Here is a 16,880-nt window from a genome sequence, read left to right as displayed (position 1 = left end):
AGAAAGTAATGGGTCTGAAAATTATAGATCTACTAAAAAGATGAAAAACAATATGAATACAAGAAATTTTGAGCTAAGGGAATATATGAAGGATGGACTGGATTCTCTTGACAAGATGAATACTGTGTTTTTAAGGAGAATTTTTCAACAATAGATGCTGCAGAGATATTTACAACAGAGTCTAACAGTGAACTTTGGAAATAAGATGCAATTGTTGGAAAAGTTCCCAATTAAATTTTTAAGGAAAGTAACAGCTAAAACAAAGCTATTTCATCCTGAACAGAACAAAGATAATGATTGGGGAGATTTATAGTGGATAAGAAACCATTATAGTTTCTATAAGTAAATTACAAAAACAGATTGTTAACAGAGGGCTTTGAATTTTAACTCTGCTGTTGCTTAACTTGTTAACTATTTTTTCTTCATATATGTCACAAGAAAAAGGAAGTACACCCTCTTTGAGTTCTATGGTTTTATGTATCAGGACATAGTAAAAATCATCTGGCCTTAGTAGTTCTTAAAAGTAGGTTAATACAACCTCAGATGAACAATAATACATGACCTATCATGCCATGTCATATTCATTTTACAAAAGGAAAACCAAAATGGAGAAGTCATGTGTAAAAAGCTAAGTATATTGTTATGGAGCAATTTTGGTCCACTCTTCTTTATAGCATTGCTTCAGATCACTGAAATTTGCAGGGATTTGTTTAATCATAGCTCTCTGAGGTCCTGCCACAGCATTTCAATAGGGTTGAGGTATAGACTTTAATAGGGCCATTGCAACACCTTGATTATTTTCTTTTTCAGTCACTCTATTCTAGATTTGTGGATGTTCTTGGGTTCATCGTGCCGCATGACCCAATGTTGGCCAAGCTTTAGCTGTTGAAGAGATGGCCTCACTTCGACTCTAGAATACTTTGCCATACAGAGTTCATAGTTGACTCAATGACTGCAAGGTGCCCAGTCCTGTGGCTGCAAAACAAGCCCAAATCATCCCCCTTCCACCACCGTGGCTTGATGGTTGGTATGAGATGTTTGTGCTGATATGCTGTTTGGTTTTCACCAAACTTGCCACTGTTTTATGACCAAACATCTCAACTGTCAAAAGGATTTGATCAGATGCAACTTTGCAAATATAAGCCATGCTGCCATGTTATTTTTAGAAAGAAGATACTTTCTCCTGGCCACCCTTCCAGACAAACCATACATGTTCTATCTTTTTTTAATTACACAATTTAACATTCTAACTGAGGCCTGAAAAGTCTGAGATGTAACTGTTGGATTTTTGCAGTTTTTCTGAGCACTGCATGGTCTGACCCTGGGGTGAATTTGCTGGACATCCATGAAAGATTGGGAACTGTACTGAATGTTTCCCATTTCTGAATAATTTTCTTCAATGTAGAATGATGGACTTTAAATTATTTGGAAATGGTCTTATAACCTTCTCCAGATTGATGGGCAGCAGCAACTGCTTCTCTAAGATCACTGTTATGTCTTTATTCTTTGGCATTGTATTAACACATCTCAATGCTGGAGAGCAGCAAACACCTAAAATTTTGGTTTTTATAGAGGTAATCACTCTTGCTGATGATCAGTTGATCAAGGACACTTGATTAGACTCTTCATACCTATGGGAGCAGTAAGGGTGTACTTACTTTTTCAAACATGGCTTCTCCATTTTGGCTTTCTTTTTGTAAAATAAATGGTGACATAGTGTAATATGTCATGAGTTGTTGTTCATCTGAAGTTGTATTTACCTACAACTGCTAAGGACCAGATGATTTTTACTATGTTCTGATATGTAAAAGAATTCAAGAAAGGTTTACTTTCTTTTTCACATGACTGTACAATGTATGAAAGGTCAAACGGGTTGCAAATACATATAGAATACATGTAGAAGTTTATAAATTTTGGACCTGTTTGCAAGGGGAGAAACTATTATTGCTGCAATATATTTGTGTTCAATGAGGGGAGAATAATATGCATTTTGTTTTTTGTCCTTTTAATTCACATTTTTTAAATGTTCTTGTCTAGTTTTGTTTTGTCTTTGTTAATTTTTTCCTTTGAATTTTTCCTTTGGATCTCCAGATGTTGAATTATAATTACCAGTCCTCAAACATGTAACAACATATTTTGCTGATGGTTGACAGTCATATTTTTATTTTCCAGAAATATTTTAAGGATTTAAGATTAATATAGAGAGCCAGTTTGGTGCATCAGATTAGAAACCAAGAGACCATGAGTTTTAGTCCCAAACCACTTCTAAAATCTTGCTTATAGTGGGGAAAAAATATTTGATCCCCTGCTGATTTTGTACATTTGTCCTCAAAGAAATGATCAGTCTATAATTGTAATGGTAGGTTCATTTTAATAGTAAGACAGAATAACAACAAAAAAATCCAGAAAAATGCATTGATTTGCATTTTAATGAGTGAAATAAGTATTTGATCTCCTATCAATCAGAAGGTTTTCTGGCTCCCAGGTGTCTTTTATACAGGTAATAAACTGAGATTAGGAGCACTCCCTTAAAGGGAGTGCTCCTAATCTCAGCTTGTTACCTGTATAAAAGACACCTGTCCACAGAAGCAATCTATTAATCAATCAGATTCCAAACTCTCCACCATGGCCAAGACCAAAGAGCTGTCCAAGAATGTCAAGATTGTAGACCTATACAAGGCTGGAATGGGCTGCAAGACAATCGGCAAGCAGCTTGGTGAGAAGGTGACAACGCTTGGTGCAATTATTTGCAAATAGAAGGAACATAAAATAACTGTCAATCTCCCTCGGTCTGGGACTCCATGCGATGATCATGAGAATAGTGAGGAATCAGCCAAGAACTACAGGGGAGGATCTTATCAATGATCTAAAGGCAGCTGGCACCATAGTCACCAAGAAAACAATTGCTAACACACTACGCTGTGAAGGACTGAAATCCTGCAGTGCCCGCAAGGTACACCTGCTCAAGAAAGCAGTTGAATAGGCCCGTTTGAAGTTTGCCAATGAACATCTGAATGATTCAGAGGAGAACTTGAAAGTGTTGTGGTCAAATGAGACCAAATTCAAGCTCTTTGGCATCAACTCAATTCACTGTGTTTGCAGGGGGAGGAATGTGGCCTATGACCCCAAGAACACCATCCCCACCGTCAAACACAGAGGTGGAATTATTATGCTTTGGGGGTCCTTTTCTGCTAAGGGAACAGGACAACTTCAACACATCAGAGGGACAATGGATGGAGTCATGCACCATCAAATCTTGGGTAAGAACCTCCTTCCCTTAGTCAGGGCACTGAAAATGGGTCATAGATGGGTATTCCAGCATGGCAATGACCCAAAACATACGGCCAAGGCAACAAAGCAGTGCTCAAGAAGAAGCACATTAAGGTCCTGGAGTGGCCTAGCCAGTCTCCATAGAAAATCTGTGGAAGGAGCTGAAGATTCGAGCTGCCTCAAAACCTTAATGACTTGGAGAGGATCTGCAAAAAGGAGTGGGATAAAATCCCTCCTGAGATGTGTGCAAACCTGGTGGCCACTGACCTCTGTGATTGCCAACAAGGGTTTTGCCACCAAGTACTAAGTTATGTTTGGTGAAGAGGTCAAATATTTATTTCACCCATTAAAATGCAAATCATGTTTGCATTTTTCTGAATTTTGTTGTTGTTATTCTCACTCACTGTTAAAATAAACCTACCATTACAATTATAGAGTGATCATTTCTTTGTCAGTAGGCAAACGTATAAAATCAGCAGGGAATGAAATAATTTTTCCCCTCACTGTAAGCAGTTCCTAAGTATATTGTGGGAATATGACTCAATATCCAGAAAAGCTTTGCATTTCAGAATTAAATCCAACGCAGAATTCCTTTCAACTTAGAAACCACTCTTGTATCACATCTCAAATGTGGAGTTCTCTTAATATAAAATCTTAGCTTTCTAAATTTCAATAATCTGTTAAATAAGGATAGATCTTTCATTACTTGGACAGAAATTACTATTATTCTTATGTTATGATTTATACAATCTGATTATTACTGTTGATATTTATATATTACTCAGATTTTAACAATGACTGTTTTAAAATTTTATATATATATATATATATATATATATATATATTATTGTTGTTAGCTGCGAAGTCGTGTCCGACCCATCGCGACCCTATGGACAACATTCTTCCAGGCCTTTCTGTCCTCTACCATCTTCTGGAGTCCATTTAAGCTCACGCCTACTGCTTCAGTGACTCCATCCAGCCACCTCATTCTCTGTCGTCCCCTTCTCCTATTGCCCTCGATCTTTCCCAGCATTAGGCTCTTCTCCAGTGAGTCCTTCCTTCTCATTAGGTGGCTAAAGTACTTGAGTTTTAGCTTCAGGATCTGGCCTTCTAAAGAGCAGTCAGGATTGATCTCTTCTAGGACTGACCGGTTTGATCGCCTTGCAGTCCAAGGGACTCGCAGGAGTCTTCTCCAGCACCACAGTTCAAAGGCCTCAATTCTTTGGCGCTCAGCCTTTCTTATGGTCCAACTTTCACTGCCATACATTGCAACTGGGAAGACCATAGCCTTGACTATACGCAGCTTTTTAGTGTGCTGTCTAGATTTGCCATGGCTTCCCTCCCCAGGAGCAAGCGTCTTTTAATTTCTTGGCTACAGTCCCCATCTGCAGTGATCTTGGAGCCCAGGAAAATAAAATCTGTCACTACCTCCATTTCTTCCCCATCTATTTCCCAGGAATTGAGAGGGCCAGATGCCATGATCTTGGTTTTCTTAATGTTAGGTTTCAAGCCAAGTTTTGCACTCTCCTTCTTCACCTGCAACAAGAGGCTCTTTAGTTCTTCTTCACTTTCTGCCATTAGAGTGGTATCATCTGCGTATCTTAGGTTGTTGATATTTCTTCCGGCAATCTTAATTCCAACTTTTGATTCATCTAGCCCTGCCTTTCTCATGATGTGCTCTGCATATAAGTTAAATAGGCAGGGCGACAGTATACAGCCTTGCCGGACTCCTTTCCCAATTTTGAACCAATCAGTGGTTCCGTGTCCAGTTCTCACTGTGTGTATCTATCTATCTATCTATCTATCTATCTATCTATCTATCTATCTATCTATCTATCTATCTATCTCTATCTATCTATCTATCTATCTATCTATCTATCTATCTATCTATAAATGTGTGTGTGTGTGTGTGTGTCTGTCTGTGTGGGTCAGTGTCTGTGTGTCTGTGTCTGTGTTAAATATTTGTCAAGTCATTTGAATATGCCTTGCTAATTAACTCTTTCTTTCCTCTTTTGGCCTAACTGAAGGCTATCCACAGGATATAGTCACAACTTATGACAGCTCATTATTTGTGTAAATTATTCAAATTGCTAATAAAGAATTTTAGGGAGGCTGAAATGATCACTTCGTACCTCCCTAAAATTCTTTATTAGCAATTTGAATAATTTACATATATACTAATTAATGAAACTGGTTAAAAATGAAACTGATTAATGAACAAATGAGACTATGTAACTATGCAATTTACCTAACTTTAGATAAAAATCTTCCTAACAAATTTAGTCCAATTTAATGCTATGACGCTGGTATAATCGCTGTGTATTATTGTACTTTATTTTTTCTTTACTTTTTGCCGTTTTTATTTTGACTAGTTTATTTGTCTATTTTTCATTCTTAAAAATATTTAATATAATAATAATAGAAACAAAAATTCTAATAATAATCATAAGAACAAAATAGGCAGGATTGTTTCCTAATGATCTGAGAATAATTCATTATTAATTGTATGAATATACACAATAGGTACTTGTTTTGTCATTTTGTTACTATTTTTAAACTCTCTCATTTGGCCATTTAACACAGACAGAGGGAACAAAATAATAGTTCCTTCTCATTGAGTGTGCTGGCAACATGTCAAATGAACTTGATGGAGAATGCTCAGAAACGGTTTCTTTCAAAAACAAACATTCATTTGAAATGCCATCTCTCCTGAAAGTGCAGTTTTGGATTTCAGTGATAGTTAAATTTGATTCCTCTCCCTCGCCTTTCCCCCTATATTAACAACAAATCTTTTACTTAAGAAAGCTCTGGATAAAGCAAACAGGAATTAATCTAATTGCAAAAATAAATATGCTTTACCCTTTGTCTATTAATGTATCTTGACTCATATGCATTCCTCATATGCCAATTTTTAATTAGAAGCTGCAGAAACAATATCATCCAATAATTCACATTTCTTAAGTACAGTAATAGGCAGAATCGTTGCATAAGGTTTGTTCCATGCTTACAGACTCAAAGTTTACCCCAATGTTTCTCAACCTTCTCAACCTTAAAATATTTGGACTTCAACTTCCAACATTTCCCAGCATTCCCCAATGGAATAAGACCTGAGTTGAGGGGGATGGGTAAAGATACATTGAGAAGTCAAATGGCACCACCTTGAATAAATTACACCTCTATTATTTATCCTCTAAAACATATAGTTTTACTCAGGACTGATCAGGAAAAGGGATTCTTTACATGTTCGAAGATGCTCCTTGACATGTTCACATTACAAAAGTGTTCACTTATCACATATGATGAACCCATGATTCTATAAAAATCATCAAGTCATAATTATAACAAGTTTTATATCTGTCCCTCCCTCAGCCTCTTCCCCCCATTTTTTTAGAAGTCAAATCTTACCTCAGAACAAAAATAAAGATCTCTTACCAGGCAATCTTACAGGTTTCCATGGCGCAGAGTTTGGCACATAAGCTTGTTTCGTTGCGGTAACGATTAGCTGACTGTCCAGCTTATACTGAAACTTGATGAAGGCAGTGCCATCTGCTCCGGTGTTTCCTGAAGCTATTGGAACCTGGTTGGTAAAAATCTCGATAAAGGCTTCAGTGACTGGCTGATGTGTGCTGGCATCACTGACATGAACCTTCAGAGTCACTTCTGCAACAAAAACAGAGTGGTAATTAGCCCATTTCACCTCGGCAACACGACAGAAACAAAGTAAAAGAGGAAGAAGAGAATCAAAGGCTTTATCCTTACTCCTGATGCTCAAGGGCTTTTTCCTGACTCCTGATGCCAAACCAACAATATCCTTCTCAACTTTCCTGTATGTAGGAGAGTTCCTTGTCTTGACGGAGCAATAAGTAGTGTTGTCTGAAAACTGTAGCCAAAAAATTCATGTTGGTGGTCACAACAGGGCAACACATATTAAAAAAATAAGCATTCATACCAGTGACTGCCAGCTTGAATTTTTTGACCACTTCTTATGGACATCCCTGTGCCTTCATAACAAATAGATTCCCAAGAAGAATTTGTAAATATATGGGTTACCGTAAGTATAATTAAATAGTAAGAAAGAAGCAACCATTGGTGGTCTGGGAGTACAGTTTTGGGGAGAATGAGAGATTGGGAGGGCTGTTGGGGTTATTTTGGAGGGAGAAAGGTGACGACAGAATCCTTCTCCTTATAGTATTGCTTCTGTCTGGCAGAGATTACCAGCCCATCATGCCAAAACAGCATTCAAAAGTTCAGAAAGAGTAAACTAGCAACCATCCTTTAATCAGAATATCAAACACACATATGGGACATGACAGAATGATTTGATCTGACATGTGGATGCTTTTTAACCAATTTGACTATTGCCCCTGATAGTAGGATAGCGATAAGATTATGCAGAGGTTGAAGACAATCCAGACAAGCTGTTTCACATACTTGTTTGAAAGAACCAAGAACCGCATGACTGCAACCCAATCCCCCACATCTCATTCCATGCAAAGGTACCAAAACGAACAGATTGATTCAGAAACTGGAAACCCAGGAAAAGATAGAGACTAAAGTGATTTGAAGAGAGGGAAGGAGGGGGAAGAGAGCTACAGGTGTATACAGGGCTCAGGTAAAGTTCTAAAGGCCAGAACATACTATGAAGACAAGTGGGAAAATATCATTTTTCTGGAATTAACAAAGTCCCATGACTCAAAATCACTGAGCCAGATGTGAGGATCATGGAACTTATATTAAGGCTTCAGAACCACATCCGTTATAAAGGAGAGCAGCAGAAATTGAGAAAATCTTTATCTGTCATGAAGAAGATCAGTGGATGTTAAGAGAGCCAGCTGAGGCTAATGGTTAAGGCACCAGGCCAGAAAGCAGGAAAACATGAGTTCAAGTCCCACCTTAGCCATGAAAGCCAGCTGAGTGACCTTGAGCCAACCACTCTTTCTCAACCCTCTCACAGTGCTCTTCAAGTCTTGGGATTACAAATCACCTACTAACATAGTGCAGCAAAATACATACTACAACCCAAAGGGACCCACCCATAAGTGTACTTGAGGTCTTTTTAAATTAATACTTCAATTTTTAAAAGAAAATATCACTTTCTTTCTTGTGAAGAAAGCAACATTTTAAAAAACAGCTGTGAAATCCAGGATTGACTAAAGAAAATTGCTTCCAACTTATATTTTTTACTATACAGTCCTTGATTTACGACTGTAATTCAGCCAAAATTACAGTCTTAAATCATGACAGTTGTTAAGCATATGACCACATGACCATGTGTGATTTTATAACTTTTATGCAGTAGTCGTTAAGTGAACACAGCAGTGCTAAGCAAATGTGAGGTTATTAAGCAAACCCATTAAAAAACCTTGTAAGTTGCAGTCACATAACTATGGGACTCTGCAAGTGGTCATAAATGTGGATTGGTTGCCAAGTACCCAAATGTGATCACGTGACTGGCTAGTCTTTGGAACTCTGATAGGTTGTAAATCCGGGACCACCTGTATTTGTATTTGAAACATTTTATAAAAGGTGTAGATAAACAGATAAAAGGGATGGAGGAGGGGAAAACCCCCAGAAAACAGAGACAAAACATAACTACCAGAAGAAAAATGTCAGAATAACATCAAATGGGTTCTGCTCACTTAAATTTTCTACAGAAGCGATTTCCCCTGCTGCCTATAATATAGGGGTCCCCAACCTTTCTGGGTTGGTGGTCCGGAGGGCGGAGGGAGAAAAGGATGGTTTTGTGGCAGGGGTAGGTGAGGCCGAGAACACTCGTGACGTTCCCACAAGTGAGGCCCTGAGCGCTCATGAAGGTCATGCAAGTGAGGCCGAGTGCTTACAACGCTCACGCAAATGAGGCCCCAAACACCCACAATGCTCACGGGTAGGGCCATGCACATGCATGCACCAACCAGCCATTCATGTGGCCCCATTGCAAATAGGCTATGACTCAGGCCGCAGTCCACATATTGGGGACCTCTGCTCTAATGAACAAAAATATTTTCTCTCACTCTGGATTCCATCCTATCTGCCCTTTGGAGCTTTACCTGATCTTGTATACACTTGTGACTCTCTTGCTCATATCTCTCTTTCCCCTCCAAACTGCAAGATTGGGATGAGGTTAACAGTACCAACTATATATAATGGCAGGTGATAAATGTGTCTTTTATTTAAAATTCCCATATCTTCAGAAAATATCTTTTATCCAATCTCATATTTTCCATCACAATGAGAACATTAATCATGATTCAGAACTCACCCTATGAAAAAATACTGACCGTGCTGTCCAAATTTTTCAACCTTCTACACATACTTCATTCTCATTCTCCAATAATGCCATAATAGTAACCATCCAGTAATGTATTGGTAAAAACATTCCAATATTTTTTGTGTAGGGGGGATCAATCTACATTACTCAAGCTAATCAATCTTGATCAGCATTTTCCAACCCACTCCATGATCAAGCGTTGATATGATATGATCAAGCATGGATCACTTTTTAAATAAAAGCATAGGCCAGGGGTAGGCAATCTTGGCTCTTTTATGACTCGTGGACTTCAGCTCCCAAAATTCCTGAGCCAGCATGGCTGGCTCAGGAATTCTGGGAGTTGAAGTCCTCCAGTCATAAAAGAGCCAACGTTGCCTACCCCTGGCTTAGGCAGAAAAACAAACAGCTGACTGAAAGTATCTCCCCACTGTGTAATTTGAATAGCCAGGGAAAGATGAAAATAAATAAATAACAGGTTACAAGTGGGAAAAACAAATTATCACCTGCTCCAAATGGTTTTTCCAAACATGTCATTAGCCTTAAAACAAAAAATTCTCTGTTGCCACCAATGCTAGGAGCCATTGGTACATTTATCCCCCATGAGCTTATAAACTGCCCACCACTGCAATTTATAGCAACAAAATTCTTGACATCCATACAGAATGAGGACATGTACAGAAGGCGGATTATAAACTGTAAGATAATGCAATTTTTAGCTTAGTACAAAATGCTAAAAACAGTTCTTTTAAACTGAAGAATTCTACTGTATTTCAGAGAGAAGAAATATATAAGTATATAAGAAATATAAGATGGGTAAGAGACTTCCTTACATTCTGCAATTTAAAACTGCATAGCAAATATAATAGAATGAATATTTGTTTAAAACAGCAAGAAATTAAGCTCTTACATTTAAAACTGGATAGGCTGTACAACATGAACATTTATTTTCTTTCAAATCAACTTTCATTTTAAAAGAACCAATGTAGGGAAGAATAATAAGGCACATGCAGAAGATACATTTCTTTATATTTGGAAGGCAAAAAGGATTTCAAAAAGTCAAAAGCTTCTAAATTCAATAGTTTTGATTGTATTAAGGCAAAAAATTATATAACTTGATATAAGATGAAGGAAAGATGACAAAGATGAGAAAGCATTTTCATTATAATGATTCACTCATAATGATCCACTCCTCGTTATAATTTTCTGATGAAGAAGCATAAAAATGTAACGTTCAGCCTTACAAGCTTTGTACCACCCAGATTCAAGGAGATCATAACATTAAATTCTCTCAGGAATATGGAAGAAGACATCAGATATTCCAGAAACTGAAATATCTGAGTTTTCCAAACCCTTCCAAAAGCAGCTAGTAAAAGATATTCCAATAGAATCTGTCATAACCCATCCAGATAATTATTTTTTCCATTCCCTAGTACCACAACCATGTTTTGGGTGGCCTTGCATTACACCTGATTAGTGTTCTTTCTTTGCTTTTACTAAGATAGGCAAAATGGTAGCAAGACAAGTGAGTCCTGCTTTAAAAGAATCCATAAAAATACTCTTGTATTAAAAGCAATAATTTCCAACTGCAGGATCGAAGCAGAAGTATTATGATTGCACACAAAGAACTGCAAGAGAAGTATACAGTGTACATCAGGGGTTTCCAACCTGTGGGCCACGGCCCACTACTGGGCTGTGGCCTATTGGCCATCAGGCCGCAGAACAGGCTGACCAGTGTGCTCACCCCAACCTATGCTAGCGCTCTCAGAGGAGAGTCGCCCCCGAGCGTGGCCCGCACGGAGCAGTGCAGCCAAGGACATGGCAGCCAGGCAGTGGGGACAAGACTCCACCCTTGCGCCCTGTCGTGTGCAGTTGATGCTGCGGGGTGTGGGTGGAGGGCGTGGCCATCATGGCACTGCTGGGCCACCTGGGCGATCTGTGTGGAGGTGGTGAGTGCTCCTGCAGGTGGGCAGGGCTGTGGGGTGGGGCAGGGGCAGAGCAGGGCAGACGGGGGCAGTTTTTGGGCACTCAGTCTCTAAAAGATTTGCCATCACTGGCCTAGTGTAACATTGTCCCAGCATTTTTGGAGAAATATGGTGCATCAACAAAATGTTTTCAAATTAGCTGAGCTTTTTTAAAACAGTGCATAGCACAAATAACGAACAATACTGCAGATTTCTGACAAGAGGAAATATCCCTGTAGCTTGCTGCATTTAGTGGTTGCCCAAACTGCACATAATCTTAACATTTTCATTCTTTCTTGTTGAGCATCTTGACAAATTACACTCCATTTGTTTTTACAACTTAGAAGGGAAACCATAATCACTAAGTTTTGGTCAAACATATTCAGACAACTATAGCTCCTATTTTCTATTGCTAAGTTTATTCTACCACAAAAAAGAAAAAGAAAAAAGAAAACTGCCAGAAGTTATCATTTGAGAAAAGCTGCATTCAGAAGAAACAGAAATCTAAAATCACAAAAATAGTGTCGTGCACTGAGACCACTATGTTCATGATTTCACAATGTATATATAAAGTTGCCAGGACTTGTACCATTCCTTTGGGTTAGTGGATTTATTCTCAGAAGAATGTATACAGATATTCTTTGACTTAACAACAATTTATTTGATGGTTTTACAAAGTTGCAATGGCACTAAAGAAAGTGACTTATGACTAGTCCTTGCACTTATGACAATCACAGCATTCTCATGGTCATGTGATTAAAATTGGGGGGCTTGGCAATTACAACGACCATTTTTTTTAATCACCTCTGCGAATTATTCAGTGATAGTTCTGTATGACAAGCCAATTAATGATTTGTTTACGGTCAACATTTAAACTAATTCTTTGCAGACCCTTTTTTTTCACTAATCCTTCCTTCTAAGGAGGTCTACAGGAGGAAGGGAAGTGGGGCTAGTCATGAAATATATGCCCCTTAGCTATTACAATATTGTGGTGCAAACATGAAATGACATCACAACATATTAGGCATCTTGATTTCATATGGATACTATAGGGCAGGCATGTCAAACTGCCAGCCCGCGGGGACCGATGCATTGCACCGAAACTGTCCCCACCCCATTGCCAGCAATGGGGGAAAAGTTGCAATACGTCACACAGTGTCACATGACATTGCGAGTTTGACATGCCTGCTATAGGGTAAAGCAGACTATGAAATCAATGCTAGATACTGTAGGTCTAAAATTACTTTTATTTAAACAACGATGGTAATAGAATCTTGCAAGTCTGAAAGTGCTACTTTCTCCCTCATTTTTATTTACATGTAAAATATGAAAATAACTTTTAATGACTATATTTAATTGTATAATGTTTCCAATAGGCTGCATGGGTTCAATAGGTCGAAAAGTGTTTTGCTGCTGATTTGCATTTGTTCTCCAATGCATCCTGTTGCAGTGTCCCACAATAATCAGCCATCTTTGAAAGACACCAGTTTTTCTATTGTGGCAATATCCTGATGAAAACTTTCATCATGTCTGTCATTAAGTACACCTAGATTTCTTGGAAAGAAGGTCCATATATTATAGTTATTAAATTTTCATTTTATTTTTCTTAAGATTTCTACATGATATAGCCATTGTAAAATTATATTTGTGTTCCATTTGAAGGGGTGTATCATATTCACCAAAGGTTTTTCAAGAAGTAAAAACTTTTTTTAAAAAAATTATCCAGCACTTTAACCACAGGACCTCTCAGTAAATAAATCTATCTGACCTTCTGCTATTTAGAATCAGCAGTGATTCAACGGCCAAAATAATTCTTCCTAGTTTTACCACAAGAAGGGAATATGGAGAGTAAAGCCCAGTGTATAATTTTTGGAAAAAAATAGAAATGTGCAAACTACTAAACATTCTTTATTTTTTTTACTGAGTTCACTGTGAAACTATTCTACATTTTAATATCGAACATTTTTTCTATTTTATTAAAATCAATATTATAACTTAATATTGTAAAGCTTATGTATATAAACAATCTAAATGCATGCATAATAAATGAGCAAAAGATGTATTCAATACTATTATAGTGATATACTATTTGCTAATGTAATGTTGGGAAATTTGACTTCTAAAAATTTATTTAAATGCAATTTACTCCATTCTAATTTTAGATATATCTACTTGGAATGCCTCTACATAGAAATTCTTAAAAGTAAATTGGTAATCTTTAATTTAATCAATCTTTTAGTAAAGGGATGTCCATTAAATCCAAATATATATCATTTAAGTGCATTTACAATACTTGTATAATTACTTAATTGACACAAATTGAATCTTTGCTGTAAAATCTCCCCTGAACAGAAACATTATTGATTTAATAGATAAAACTGAAATTAAATGCACTTGGTTAATAGTGGAATACAAATGAGAAAAGTACTTAGGGTACGCAAAGTATTTACTGTACCATTATTTGCATACAACACAATTTTTTGATTCTTTTTTTTAAAGAAACATTTTTGTGGATTAGTGAATGTAGAAAGGTAAACACTGGTATAATTTGTTTTATGCCAGAAGTCCAACAGAGGGCTAAAACTCAAATTCTCAGCAAAATTCTTATATTTGAAGTCAATTTTTTCTAATAAATATATGCATAGGAATTTGTCCCTTTTTAAAAGAAGTATCAAAAGATCTGATATATTAATGCAAAAGTGTTGCAGAAGTTATCTAGCTTCTTTGTGTACTGAATCTCACCTTGCCTTCTTAAAAAGGCTCCTAGGTTTTCTATGGATGAAAAAATGTCATTTTTCTGCAGTCTTTATGTCTTCTTATACAACATGATATGCCATTTTTTTTGGTACTGTCCATAGGGTTTTCAGTAGAGGTGACAAACAGATTTAAGGAATTAGATCTGATAGACAGAGTGCCTAAAGAGTGCCTATACCATTTGGCCATCCAATCTCTTCTTAAAGACTTCCAATGTTGGAGCATTCAAAGCTTCTGGAGGCAGGTTGTTCCACTGATTAATTGTTCTAACTGTCAGGAAATTTCTCCTTAGTTCTAGGTTGCTTCTCTCCTTGACTAGTTTTCATCCGTTGCTTCTTGTCCTGCTTTCAGGTGCTTTGGAGAATATTAATTAATTAATTAATTAATTTAATTTATATACCGCCCTTCTCCCGTAGGACTCAGGGCGGTGTACAGGGCCCTGTTCACCGAATAGCTTGACTCCCTCTTCTTTGTGGCAGCCCGAGATATTGGAACACTGCTATCATGTCCCCTCTCGTTCTTCTCTTCATTAAAATAGACATACCCAATTCCAGCAACCATTCCTCATATGTTTTAGCCTCCAGTCCCCTAATCATCTTTGTAGTTCCACTTATACAAAGGCAAATGGGTGACTAGTAGATTGCACCTTTGTAATTCCATTAAAAGTGATTAGGAAGATATATTTTTTAGACACAGGACAATATAACTGGATCATACTGCAGCCCTTTAGTGGGGCAAACAATAACCCCATCCACTCACAGAAACTGCCTTTCACTTACTACCTACATTTTGCCAACCTAGAGAGAAATGCTCTGGAAAAAGGCAAGAATAAAAACATCAAAAAGGCCTACGAACAGCCAAGCTGTCTTCCAACCAACTTCTCTGCAATGAACATGTGATAAATGTAAGTTTATTCAAGGAACAGGAAAGTACTGAAACTACTTTAGATAAGCTAACTATTGATCTGTAAATTATCTATGGTGTGACAGAAATTGTGGCTTTCTTCTCCTCTATTTCCCCTCTATTTCCCTTTTCCAATAAAGTCTTTTAGACATTTCCATAGAAACGTTCTGCACATTAAGAACTGCATGGCTCTAGAGCAGCGTTTCCCAACCTTAGGAACTTGAAGATGCGTGGACTTCAACTCCCAGAATTCCCCAGCCGGCTGGGGAATTCTGGGAGTTGAAGTCCACGCATCTTCAAGTTCCTAAAGGTTGGGAAACGCTGCTCTAGAGCACAACTTTTCCTTCAGGATTGGCCCAAGGCTGCTTTTCTGGGCATTGAGGTGGGAATATCCCAGGGCTGAACATCCCAGAAATTCTTGATAGAATAGCTTAGACGTCAACCCAGGAGATATCAGGAGGTTCAGCCTGACTGGTGGCAGCTTATTTATCTATAGCAATTGTTTATCAGTAGATAATTCATAGGAAAAAATAAATCTGACAGAGCACAGAGATGCACAAAAAGCTGATTCACTCATGCTTGATGCTTCCTTTGTACAAGCTGATGATCTAAGTGTTCCTCAGCCTTGGCAACTATAAAATGTGTGAGCTTCAACTCCCAGAATTCCCTAGCAACTATGTTGGGCTGGAGAATTCTGGGAGTTGAAATCCATACATTTAAAAGCTACCAAGATCAGGCAGAACAGAAATGAATAGCAGTTAGCAGACTATATTTTTTCTGTAACTCAAGATAAGCCAGTAATTCTGGCTTATCATTATGTACAAACAGTTCCACATTTACAAATTATTACTAGCAGTTATTGAGAGAGCTTTCCCCATTAAGAATGTAAATTTTATTTCAGCACTGTCTGGCCCAATACTCAAGATATCCTTTGCCAATTAAATCTGAAAGCTTACTGTGAAACTATTGACATTCAATTTCATTGACTGACCCCAAAGTTCAAGTGCTTTGAGAAAGATTTTTTCATAACAATTTCTAATTTGTTACATTTGTATTATGCCCATCATCCAGTTCGCCTAACATTCCATTCTGTTTTCTATTTTTTAATCCATAACTTCAGAACAAAGTAAAAGCAACTTTATATCTACAAAACTGTATAGGGGTAGGCAACCTTGGCTCTTTTATGACTTGTGCTGGCTCAGGAATTCTGGGAGCTGAAGTCCACGAGTCATAAAAGAGCCAAGGTTGCCTACCCCTGGCCTACACTAATGAATGAATGAACCTTTATTGTCAAAGTACAACCATGTATACATTGAGATTGGCTGAGCCTCCCTTCATGCCCCCACCCCCAACTTACAGTGACACAAACCCTCCATCTTATTACACCATGTGAGCTAATTGCACAACACATCGGCCTCGCAAGTCAATCATGCATAAAGTTTATAAAATTATATCCCGTTCAAAAGCCGAACAGCCCATAGATAAAAAGCTGTTCTTCAGCCTGTTGGTACGGCTGGCTATACTCCTGTATCTCCTACCTGATGGTAGGAGAGATACCGTCCAGGGTGTGAGTCATCCCTGAGAATTTTCCTCACTCTTCCAAGGCAGCGAGCCCTGGCGATGTCATCCAGTGGTGTCAGGGGACAGCCCACAATGTCTTCTGCTGTGCTCACCACACTCTGTAATGCTTTCCTATCCGCCGCTGTCAGACCAGCATACCAAAC

General features: G+C 37.9%; 1 protein-coding gene across 1 annotated transcript in view; it reads right to left on the bottom strand.

Annotated features, from left to right (window-relative positions):
• Positions 1-16,880, bottom strand: part of FAM171A1 (family with sequence similarity 171 member A1) — a gene marked incomplete at its 5' end in the record, with an annotated part of 84,911 nt that overhangs the window by 38,702 nt on the left and 29,329 nt on the right. The window contains one exon of the mRNA XM_083376394.1: positions 6,703-6,930. Coding sequence (XP_083232520.1) covers positions 6,703-6,930 — 228 coding nt within the window. The remainder of the gene's footprint in view (positions 1-6,702; positions 6,931-16,880) is intronic.

Source organism: Vipera ursinii, assembly GCF_947247035.1.
Source record: "Vipera ursinii genome assembly, chromosome: Z".
NCBI lineage: Eukaryota > Metazoa > Chordata > Lepidosauria > Squamata > Viperidae > Vipera > Vipera ursinii.
The sequence above is the reverse complement of the archived record's forward strand: the minus strand, read 5'-3'. Positions and strand labels throughout refer to the sequence as shown.